The sequence below is a fragment of the Urocitellus parryii genome, chromosome 1 (assembly GCF_045843805.1).
Source record: "Urocitellus parryii isolate mUroPar1 chromosome 1, mUroPar1.hap1, whole genome shotgun sequence".
Lineage (NCBI taxonomy): Eukaryota > Metazoa > Chordata > Mammalia > Rodentia > Sciuridae > Urocitellus > Urocitellus parryii.
The window spans coordinates 107,616,600-107,629,437 of record NC_135531.1 but is presented as its reverse complement, the minus strand read 5'-3'; the positions used below and the strand labels follow the sequence as shown (position 1 = coordinate 107,629,437).

Genomic DNA, 12,838 nt, shown 5'->3' with positions numbered 1-12,838 from the left:
CTATGCCACATTAAGGGAAGTGGAGTTTAATGTCTTTAGGGCAGAACATCCTATTTTTAAGACAAGTGTATTATTAGAACTGTTTATCATTGAAATTCACTCCAAATATTATGTTATCTCATTATTTTGAGTTAATTTGTAATTTTTTCTTAAATAAACACTTAGACTAGCATTCTAGAAACCAGAATACTGACTGGGAAATTTCACTTCTGTCTCTAATAATAATTTATACAACAGAGGAAAGAAACTGAGATTTGGTTCTGACTATAGGCAAATTCTTTCTTGTAGTGAGTTGTTTGTTTAATTACTGGGCTTTTATTTTCTTCTTAACAGAAAACTCTTGAGTGTGGGATATGATTAAAATGCATTTCTATAGCATTTTTAACACAAATTAATGTGAGTTGATACTCACATGGGAAGACTACTAAAGAACTGAAAAACTTCAGCTTTTATTTCCAAGGTCTGATTATCTTATCCATTAATCATCATCTGTCTACCAGTGATCATATGGAACCGGCACTCAGTCAAGGTTTTGATGAGCCCTGAGAGTTTTTTGCATCAACCTAGTTCCCTAAGACTGTACCAGATGAGATAAATCTTAAGCTACATTTTGCAGTTGTGATCATTTTTCATTCAAGGCATTCTGTAGAAAAGTCTCATTTGATCCATTCTTTGTCATGTCAGATGACTCAAAAGAAGCTAACAATTGCCAGAATCAACTTAAGATTTTCTGAGGAAATGAACAACACCTAGCCCAGATTGCTCTTATCTGGGTGTATCAAGTCTTCCTTTATTTCCTAGGCTCTTTAGAGCAACCCATGCTATAAATGTGACACAATTGCACTTCAAAGCTACACCTTTATAGCCAAGGCTGCTCTATTGCCTCTCTAGGTTACTTTTCAGTAACTTAGAAAATTAATGGTGCTGTTGGTTAGTGAGGCTTCATGTGAGTGTTGAAAAGAAAAGTAAGCGAAGACCTTGGGTCAAGTCCATTTGAGTAACACTGCATGACCAGGATTGGGTCCAATAGATCTCTTGGTGGCTCAACTGTTTCATCTGTATAGAAAAATACAATTTTAATTACAGTTGGATTTTATCAACAAGCAGTGCCCACTGGAAATGTAGTTTAAGGACTATAAAGCCAGGTGTGCAATACCCATGTGGAAGAGTCCCTAAATCAAAGGCTGGCAGGGACTGGAAAGGAACATAAATGGCATATATTTGACATCCCTGGACTCTTAAAACATTCTGTGAGGGCACTATGAGGAAGAAGAAGAAAGAAGAAAGAAGAAGAAGAAGAAGAAGGAGAAAGGAAGGAAAGAAAGAAAGAAAGAAAGAAAGAAAGAAAGAAAGAAAGAAAGAAAGAAAGAAAGAAAAAAGTAGGAGATGTGAAATTGATTTTTAAGCCAAATGGTGTACCTTTGTTAACTTCATTATGATGACTGTTAGAAGAAGAATGAAAAGAGAAACCTAACTTTATCTTCTGTATTCAAATCAAATTCTCTCATACATCCTGGTTGGGAACATTTTATCAGTGGTCCTCTGGAGTGAAAACTTTTATCTTTATCATATATGCAAAGCAAAGAAAGTGGGATAGACTGGTGATATTTCAGATAATGTGGTTGTATTAAATATATTTTCATCACTGGGACCAGAATACCTGACAAGACCAACTTATAAGAAGAAAAATTGATTCCGACTCATAGTTTCAGAATTTCAGCCCATGGTCAGCTATTTCCAGGGCAGAAACATCATGGGAGAGGAAAGCTGCTCAGCTCATGCAGCCAGGAGGCAGAGAGACTGGAGGGTAAGAGAAGATGAAACCTTCCAGGGCATGCTACCTACTTCCTTCACTTAAGTACCACCTCCCAGTAGTTCATTCAGCTATTAATGGGTTAATCCACTGATGAGGTCAGATTCTTTATTATCCAATGCCTTAAAAGCCCCACTTCTGAAGCTCGCTGCATTTTTTTAGGTTTTATTTTTAATTTTTATTTTTTTAAATTAATGAATTAATTAGTTTTTTGCATTGCAATTCTTAATACACCATTATACAATAATTTATCATATCTCTGATTATATATAAGGTATATTAACACCAAATTCACACATTGAAGCTTGCTGCATTTTGAGACCATACTTTGAACACATGAACCTTTGGGGGGACATTCTGGCTTGAAATCATAAAAGTGTGAAAACAACTCTGACCTTGTAGACACAAGAAAGCTGCCATGGGGAACAGAGCTTGAGCCTTGAAGTGCTCCATCTCTCCCTGTAGCCAGCCACCTACTTCACCTAGGCATCAGGCCACCTCTGGCAGAAGATTGGATCAAGGCTATTTGCATGTCTGTTTTCAGGACATTAAGTTTTGTCTTCCCATACAAAATGGGAAGGCAGTCAACGCAATCATGCAGAAAACTTATCTTGGAAAAAAAAAAAAAAAAGAAGACCAAAGTTTTTCTTTCAATAAGTACAAATTCTATTTTCTGTAAAGTGTGATAAAAACACCTTCAGGAAATATACATGTTTTGATGAAGGGTTGAAGTTCTCCTTTTTTGTGATTCAAGGAATGATGACAAAAATAGAAAGACTTTATTATATCGTTAAGCGTAGCACTGGGTGTTATCATTTATATGTTGTATCATTTGAGCCCCCAAATACCCTATGAAATGGACTCTAAAGCTGGAGATGTCAGCCTGACCCAATTTCTCATGGCCAGTAAGTGACAAAGCTCAACTTCATAATCCAAAGCCATGAGTCAAAGTGTGTGGAAATACCCAGAAATGTTAGACAGTGATGGCAATTCTGCATTGAAACTCTTCTATAAATAGCTCCCTGATTATTTCTGATTCTCATTGACTTAGTATAATGTAAGCCATTCAGCAATATGATACTGATAAATATTTCCTTTTCAAAACATTACATAAATACATGATTTCCTCCCTCTTTCTACCCTGTAGGAGAAGTAGGAAAAAAAAACAAGATAATAGGAATTTGCCTCCAAGCTACAATGCCTTCCTATCCTCTTGGTAATCACTGAAGAGAGTCCCTAGTTACTAAGGAGACCATAACAGAATCCATTAGGTTCCAGTACACTTGGGTTGCCTGGCTAGTGAACGCCAAAATAGCAAAGGAAAATATTATCATTGCTGAAATCATTTGATGTCTATGACTAATAAAAAACATGTTGGCAAATTGAATTTTTTGAACTGCCCAAAGGGCTTGGTAAAGACTATGAATTAATAGCACACAGCATTCTGTCTAGAGAAGAAAAAGAAATTTTTTTTAAAAAGCAAAATATTAAACCATTTCTTAAAAAAATATCTGAACAATCAAAAGGTCCTCACAGAAACAAACATTAGGCAACCACATCTAGGTCCTCTTATTAAATTTTTTATTTAAATTTAATTTTCTGACCCCTCCTTTTCCTATAGCTAAATAATAAATTCTGTGTATTCTGAGTCACATTATTCTTGAATAGTAAGAGACCCACAGGCCTTCTTATCCAATTTCTCATAAATACCGGAATTATCTTTAAAGTATCCCTGACAACTGTACCAACCGTCAAGGCTTTGAAGGCAGAAGTTTCCATTCACATGTGTGCTGTGCCCCTTGAGGGCCTCGTGGAAGACAGAAGTAGAAGAATTGGGGTTGAGCCAACTTCCAACCACCTCTTCACTCCAGGTCCAGAGGTTACTCTGGGCTTGCCTGAGATGTACATTAGTGTCCTCTGCTTGACCATTCCAGAGCAGCAGGTCTCTGCCAGGATCCATCCTGTCTTGTTATGGCTGTGGCTCTGATTCTTGGAGACTGTGTTCTCATGTTGTGCCAAAATCCTCTCTCCCCCTGTTTTCTACCTATTGTTCTCTGTGGTATCTCTAGAACAACACTGCTTGACTCAACTTCCTTTCCTCCTAAATAGTCCCTTAGATAACTGAAGTCAACTGTCATGACTGCCTGGTGTACTGTTTTCTCCAAAAGTTGTTTCCCTATTAGATCATAAGGCAAGCATACAAATATAATTTGAGGAGACAGAACACATAAGTATCATTTTAAAAAGTCAAAAAGGTAGTCTGAAAATTTGATTTTTTTTTTGGTGGGGGGGTGCAGATACCTTGGATTGAACTCAGGGGTACTCGACTACTGAGCCATATCCCCAATCTTAATTTGTATTTTTTTTTTTAATTTAGTGACAGGGTCTCACTGAGTTGCTTAGTGCTTTGCCATTGCTGAGGCTGGCTTTGAACTCAAGATCCTCCTGTCTCAGCCTCAGGAGCCCTAATTAGGATTACAGGCGTGCACCACCGTGCCTAGCATGAAAATTTGATATTTTTTTAAGTTAAAATTCTAAAATAAAAAGTTGAAGGACTGGAGGTATAGCTGAGTGGTAGAACGCTTGTTTTGCATACATGAGGCTATGAGTTCATTCACTAGCACCAAAAAACAAAAACAATCAAACAAAAAGAGTTGAAATTCTCAATGGGTATTGTAAAGCAATGTATCTGTACTCTGGGTTCCTGAATTCTGTCAAGTCATCCTGTCAAAATGGAAACAAAGACTTTTTCTTAGTTATAGACATCATGCCAGTTCCTGGTAACATCCCACCAATTCTCACCAAAGTTGCATTTTAAAAAAAATTACTATTAATGCCTACTTTACCTGCATATAAATACTTATGACAAGATTTGAAAACGAATATCGTCTATTAAGAATTAAAGAAGGGATGATGTAAATTTAATTCTTCTCTCCATCCCATATCTTATTATGAAAAACTTTAAGCAGGCAGATATGTTGATTTTATAGCAAACACCCATATATTCAACAAGTAGAGTCTACAATGAACATTGCACTATCTTCAATATCTCTCAAATTTGTACCTTTCTCTGTCTGTCCATCAACCCACCCTACATTTTTATACATTTCAATATCACTTGTTTGCAGCAGAATACTTTATCCTCACACACCAACATGCACGTTGTTATCAATTCTTTTTTGAAACGTTTGGTTCATGTTCCCTTCTGAATCCCCTTTACCATACTTTATTTTATTCCCTCCCTTTCCTCAATTTTCATTTTTGTGTTCTTCTTCCCACTTTCTGTCCCCAAGATCTAAGAGACAAAAGAAAGATGTAAAATTCTTGATTGTCTGATATTCTTAGAATTGCATCGGGGAAGATCACTGATGACCAGCCAGAGTCTCATAGCTTTTAGAGTTGCAGGCATGGGATGGATGAGGACCTCAGGAACAGGCTAATCAGAGAGGGATTAGCATGAGAATTTAATAATTTACTATCCGAAGCACAGCTATTAATGCCCAGGCATATTTCCTCATCAACCTACTCTCTCTTTGAACTAATGGCCATGGAAGGCCAATTATGAAGGCTTTTCGTAACCAGAGACTCAGAGGAGGGGAACCCAAAGGTCCTGGTGGTCTGGAAGAAGAGACCTCATCAGCTGATGTTTCAACAGCTGGCTTCATGATGAAATGAGGATGGGGACACTAACTATCACTGTAGAACTTCTGGGAAGACCTGCCACTGGGGTCATGGCTAGTGAGTGCACTTCTAACCTGGACTATATGGGTGAACCCTGTCAACTTCTACCCTTCCAACTTCCTTCAAAAACCTCAGTTGAGCCCCATTCCTTTGAGGAACACATTCTCTTTTAACCCTGTTTATGGCATTAGTTAAGACTTAGTGAAGTCCTGACCATCCTGTGTTGGGTCTGGAGGAAAACCTGTCTTTTTGTTTTGGTTTGGTTTTTCGGTTTGTGTGTGTGCTTGTTTGTGTGGTGCTGAAGATGAACCCAGGGCCTCACACAGGCCAGACACTCAGCTACATCCCCAGCTCGACAACCTGTCCTTAAAATGTGAAGTCTGTGTCTATCTAATTCCACCTTTGCAAATCAATTTTACTGGCTTTATTCTCTAATATAAGAGTGATTATCTGCCTTCTGAGCACTCTGTGTTCAGAGGCCAGGAAAGAAGCGCTCTTCTATAGTGAGAAAAACATTATTTTCTCTATCTCAAGATTTATGTCTGACAAGCAATGTTCGTTGTTCATTCTCTGGACTTGCTAATTAACAGCCCACAAAGACTTGGCAAGGTGAGGTCCCCAGTGAAAAGGCAGCTGCCCAAAAGCAACACAAATGTACAAATGCAACACTTGTCACAACAGACAGCTTCTCCAATGTTGCAGATCAATCTAACTTTGACAAATTAAACCTACTTTGAAATCCATGAAAGGAGCTCTCTAGTCATAAAATTTCAAGGTGAATCCTTTGGTTATATAACCACTTCTTAATGTAGTTCTCCCAAAGGTTTGGACTTAAAAATCAGTTTTAGAGCAAGGCTTTCCTATCCTCTACTGCTTAAAAACAATTCTTACCCTTAACCATGTTCCATGTACAGATAACGTAGGAAACGCCATCACTGCATAGTAGCACCATATGCTTTAGAGTTTATTTAAAAATAACATTCAACTGTTGCAGAAAACATGACTCAGAACAAGGCTCTGGTTATTTCACAAGAGTCTGTGACAGATTGGGTGCAGGGGGAACCTGATACTTTTAGGTATTAGCACCTCAGTGGTAAATGTTAACTGGCAACTTTAAGTTCTTCTCTAATTGCCTCTATTATAAGCAACCTATCCTCAGATCCAGATTAAAACTCTTTCCAGAGGGTGAAAGGTCCCATAATGTAGAGAGTAGACTTTTATTGCTGGGAACTCAAAGATTCTGACGGTAGCATATGTGCCTTGTGTCACAGACCTCAAGCAGTACTCAATCTACATAAACAGGGAGCATTTCATCTAAGCAGGGCTTCAAAGGCAATGTTTGTTCATACACCATTAGTTTCTTTGATTCCTTTGATGCATCTGTCTCTAGTGATGGAAACTCTTTTTTTTTTTTAAAGAAACTAAAGCACAAAAAGAAAATGAAAAAACTAAAAACTGATTTGGCAACAGCTAAGCAAGAGGCTGCCTTCACAATCATGGAACTCAATGAGAAGATAAAGATGCTCTGTGAAGGAAAGCCAGCCCCTAGAGGTCAGTATTACCACGTGACAATTGCACCCTGGCCCCTCATCTTGGGTGATGCCTATGGTTTCATTGGCAACCAAGCAAAAAGCAAGGCCACTGTGCCTGGCAGCGTCCTGGCTCAGCAGCATACTGGCCTGGCCTGACCTCTGTTAGGAATGAACAGAGATGGCACGTGAGCTACTAACTCTGGGCTGGGTTTGCTTTCACTTTAGAGAGGCAGAGAATGAAAAAGCTGCTCATTAAGAGGAAGTCTCTGAAAATGAACAACTGGCCTGAAATAGATCTGTGAAGTGTCATTGGATGAGCTGGGTGACTGTGAGGAAAGGGCAGTGCCTAAGAAGGAAGACCTGACACCTTGAGGAACAGGGCTCTGGAGTAGGGCCAGGAGCCTGTCTGAGCGCACAGGCTGGCACACTAAGACAGCACAAGGAAGGGGGGAGAGTCTTTTTTAACAGCAGACAAATGAAGCAGAAAACCAGCAGGGAAGGCTGGTTAGGGTGAAATCTGGATAGTTTAAATTTTTTTTTTTTGAATAGCAACATTAGTTTCAATTTTAAAAAAATACTACTTCTACTAAGAGGCTATAAATACACATTAGGGGAAAAAACTCAGGTTGTCATTACTGATAATAGGAGTTAACATTTCACACTATGTGCCAGGCATTTTGCTAAGCAAGATTATAAATATCTATTTAATTCTCAGAATAATTTCTGAGGTAAGTGTACTCATGGATTCCACCAGAATAAGTCGGGGCTCAGATATATTCATTAACTTGCCCAGGTTAGACCCAGACAGGCAATACTTGAGTAGTCAGCACCAAAGCAGTGACTTTTCCTACACCAGGGGAGGTTTCCAGCTTTGATAGGCTGAAGACGTTTTGTCTGCTATGTAGCAGCAATAACAAACTTAGCTTCAGCCTGTTGATCTCCTGCAAAGACTTGGTTCCCTAAAATAAATGTCTTCCTTTGAAGTGTGCCACTCTTGCAAAGCCAGGAACATGTCATTGTTCTTACTCTGGCTTCCTTTATTACTCATAAATAATTCTGGGAAAAGAGGAGCAACTTGGAAACAAGTGGAGGAGGAAGAAGTAGGCGATGTGGTGGCTTCAGAAAGGGGACACTCCCAGAATCCTGACCACATGGTGAAACTTCACATGCAAACTTGTTGTATTTTCAATTTTCAATAGCACTTTCCCAGGGTTCAAATGGCATCTAATACTGTCACCTTGAAACACCTGCCAAAGGTCAATTTTTTTTCTTTCTTTCCTTTTCAATTTTTTCTTTTAACAATATAAAAGCAGTTTATAATGTTGCCTTTACAACCATGAAACCTAAACAAATAAAAACCCACTAGAAAATGTTACCCATTTAAAGATCTAAGGAATCCACAGGCTAGATTTTCCATTGGTTGCTTGGGGAGAAGCTGATGACAATCATGGAACACATTGGAGGTAGTTCTCCAGCTTATTTGAGAGAAGCTTTTGACTTCTCAACTCCATGTTAAACTTGGTGCAAAAAATATTATTGCAGGGCATCTAATTCTAATTACACTTATTTAGGCAAAAATATCATTCGTTGTCTAGTGCCATTTGGTCTCTCAGGTATTTGAATAAGTCAAAATTTAAATGATACTAACATGTAAATGGTTTGGGGGAGGCAGAAAATAATAAATCCCATATCTCTTAGATCACTTTTTTCTCCGTATTTTTATTTAAAAACAAAACTACTAGTAAGGGGGTAGTTATGACATACTTATAAATGGACATAAATAAAATTAAATCTAAACAGTTATTCTAAGGTCCATTGGATCAAAATGGTGCCCTTCCTTTTGGAGCTATTGCTGCTTCTCTTACTGATGGATAAACTGAGTCATTGCACTGACAAGGAGTACTAATATCTTAAATCAAATATTTTTCACATTTTTACTCTCCTGTCAGCCCTGTGCAACCTCACCTTGAATTCAATAGTCCAAGAGATTATCAAGGTCATTATGGCCCTAGAGTGATATTAATTGGACATCTCAGACACCTTGGTCACCTTGCCCTTCCTCTCAATTCACTTCAAAATAAAGCCTCTAACACTTAAGGTAAATAACCCTTATTTACCCTAGAACAATACAGGCCAGCTCACCCACACACAAATATTTCTGGAACTAAAACACCATCTCTCCCTTAGTTATTTTGTGTCCTTTTATAAAATGTTTGTTCTGGGTTCTCAGACTCTGTTTGCAAAGGCCAGGTGCCCCAGTCATAATAGCTTAAGGAGAAAGGATGATTTATAGGCACAAGTAAGCAAACCAAGAAAGGGCATGCTATTAGCTTCAGAGTCCTGCAGATTCAGGGTGTCAGATACCATCAGGACATGGTGTGTCACTCATCTCTGCATGTCTCTACACTGAGACTTAATTCTGTTAAGCTAGATGTTGGAAGAGACTAAAAAGATGACTATAAAAAGCTATGGGCTGCACTTCTTTCTTATCACCTCTTTTCCAGAGAAGAAAGAAAACATTTTCCCACCAGCTCTAGTTAGAAAAGTACAAGAAAGAACTCTGTTTGGCTAGGGTTGGGTATTCATCCTGGGATAGAAACCAAATTTTGTGATCAGGGATGGGGAACATTGTTGGACAAGCTTTGGTCATGCATCCCGCACTGGGTGGCAGGGTAGAGAAAAAGAAGGGTGGGAAAGAGAATGTTCTGAGTGGCCCCTCACACCAGAAGCACAGAACTGGATGGCAGAAAACCACTTCCTTAAAGGAAGAAAAATCCCATAACCAAGAAGAAGAAAAACGAAAGCCATGTTTCCAATGCATGGTCAGCTAACCAACAAGTTAAAACTAAAAGTAATAGTAATGAATCACCCATCACAAGGGAACTAGCACTTTAAAAGTAAATTTCTTGTCAATGAACAAAAGGCCTTCAGCATCCAAGAAATAAATCTCTAGTGGTATAATTTTAGACCCCAAAATAGAAGACTGTGAGCCATTTGGGAAAGAGAGACCCCTTTTGGCCTCCCTCAAGTGATATCATGGTCAACTATTTTGAAGGCCTGGCTTATTATAACAAATTGCAAGAAGGCGAAAAAAAAAAAAAACATTGATTATAACTCATATGTCATGTTAATCTGAATTAACAGTTACTTCTCTATTATAGTTATGATCTGATGTTTGCAATTCTAACAACCAAATTCATGAAATATTTCCAAATAAATTAGAATCCTCTTTTACCCAAATGTGCAATTTTTCCATATTTGATTCATTTACTAAACAGTTTATAGGTTGCCGTTCAGCTCTTCTAATCAGAGGAATGTCTCAGAATATCAGGAATATTTTTAAGCATATTCATGTTCAAATTGATAAAGGAGCCAGCTAGCCAGTTTTTAAAAAACATAAACACAGTAAATTAGTTATGTGCTTAAATTACTTCCAAGAAAATAAATTATTTAAATCCATGGAAAATTCAGCTGAGAAGAAAAACACCTTTATTATAAAACTAAGGCAACAGGAAACTTACAGCCTGAGTGTTGTTTGTTGATTTTACTTTGTGTGAATAATCACAACTCAAGGGAGATTCCTCCTGTCATTTCCAAAGTCTGCACCTGAAGTGTTTACAGCTTTATTTACTAGCAGAAATCAATGAAATACCTATTGCACTCCTTTTTGGAGGGTTGCAGAGGGTTAACAGGGATTGAACCCAGGGGCGCTTAACTACTGAGCCACATTCCCACCCACACAGCTTTTTTTTTTTGCAACAGGTTCTCACTAGTTGCTTAGAGCCTCCTTGAGTTGCTGAGACTGGCTTTGAACTTGCAATCCTTCTGGCTCAGCCTCCCTAGCTGCTGGGATTACAGGCATGTGCCACTACACCCAGCTTGCACTTCTTTTTAAAGTCGGAGTCTACCTTTTGATATATATCAGTACACAGGAAACTAATGTTAAGTTTCAGGACTAATTCTGCTTCTTTTTGTTTAGCAGAACAAAGTCACTTAGAAAAAGGCTTTACTAGTCCTGCTGTTGATGCATGAGTAGTCTTGTTCTGGTGCGATCTCCTTCCTATCTTTGATCAGAATATAGATTTCAAGTTACTATTTAAGGAAATACACCCCTCAGGATTTTGTTCTCTTTTGATTTTTTAATTCTTTTAATATGGACCAAATAATATTTTAATATACCAAATAAAGTATCTAGCCCCCACTTGCCTGTTTCCATTGTCCTAATAAAAGTCATGTCAACTCTTCAGTCATCTCTTGGTTTTACTCCCATTAAGGCAACACGGCCCAGGTAGCCCTGTTATGTCCCAGGGCAAATGCACCTACGACTCAATGTCCAAATAGTGCCAACCATGCTCTGGGTTGGGGGAGAGGGGCAGCTTGTAATAGTGATCTTCAGTGATCTTCAGTGACATAAGAGTGCTTTTAAACACTAGACAACTTACCCCATTAATTTTAAGAATCTATTACTTTCCTAGATACTTTAGAAAGTCAGGTGATATCTTTTTGCCATCACGCCAGAGCTAACTCTAAACAATATTTTAAAGGGTATTTTTTTACCATGATGCTCACTCTTAGGCACTTGGCCCAAGCCTTCTCTCCCTTGAGTATCCTATCTACCTCTCCTCCTCCAAACTTCTTCCAGACCAAAGCTTCTGTTGCAACTAGGTGTTAAGGAAATGGAGATTTGGGGGTGATGAAAATATCCTGGAACTAGATATGGTAATGGTTGCCCAACATTGTTAATACAGAAAACCACTTTTAAACAATTAAAATTGTGAACTCTGAGATGTGAATTTTAATCTCAATTATAAACAAACCAACAGTGATTAAAACAAATTCTAAGATGTAATGACTAACCACCCTGTCACTTGTATATTTTAATGTCTAAGAAGTGTATTATTTTTAAGTAATGGCTTTTTTTTTTTTTTGTACCAGGGATTGAACACAAAGCCATTCAACCACTGAGCCACATTCCCAGCCCTTTTATTTTTTATTTAGAGACAGGTTCTCACTAAGTTCCTTAGCGCTTCACTAAGTTGCTGAGGCTGGCTTTGAACTTGTGATCCTCCTGTCTCAGCCTCCTGAGCTGCTGGGTTTTACAGGCATGTGCCACTACACCCAGCTCTGTCAAGTGTATTTTAAAGAAAGTACATTGGGCTTAAATAAAATATTGACTTGGTAGAATTCCAAGCATATAGAAGGGGCTCATTTTTACATTTATTGGAATAAGGCAGCTTTGAATAGTGGTCCATTTTTGTGTTGTTGTTGTTGTTGTTTTTAACAATACCACCCTGTCTTTTCAGCATGGTTCCAGAAAAGGTTCTTATTCCCCAGAATAGGAAATAATTACTTGACCCATAGTTCTAATGCAACCTTCTTTTACCACTGAACACGGATACTTCTTTTACCAGTCTACCTAATGTTTTCTAAGAAGGTAACAATACCAGTTTGAGGAACTCACTGTTTAAATTGCTGGGACCTCTCAAAAGTATGTTCACTTGCCCATGTCATCAGATTGCACAGGACTCAGTATGATGTGTAATCAAAATCACAAACTGGCAAACTGTGCTCCCCATTACCAAAAATGACATTGCCTTGACAGAAAAATAATAAGACTGGGAAAATTAAAGATGAAGATTTCTCTCTCCAGAGGAATCATTATCCTGCCAGTTACAGAAAATACTTAAAAAAAAAAAAAAAGCTGATACTACCACAGAGTCTTCAGATGCAGAAGCTACTCCAGAGTGAAATAATTTATGTTTAGACCAATAAACCCTACCAATTAACAACAAGGGAAAATGAGAGCATGGGT

The 12,838-nt window shown here is 38.1% G+C and overlaps 1 protein-coding gene across 1 annotated transcript in view; it reads left to right on the top strand.

Annotated features, from left to right (window-relative positions):
• LOC144254161 (coiled-coil domain-containing protein 192-like) overlaps window positions 1-12,838 on the top strand; it is a 195,212-nt gene that overhangs the window by 113,375 nt on the left and 68,999 nt on the right. Inside the window, exon 5 of the mRNA XM_077797111.1 lies at window positions 6,913-7,045. Coding sequence (XP_077653237.1) covers window positions 6,913-7,045 — 133 coding nt within the window. The remainder of the gene's footprint in view (window positions 1-6,912; window positions 7,046-12,838) is intronic.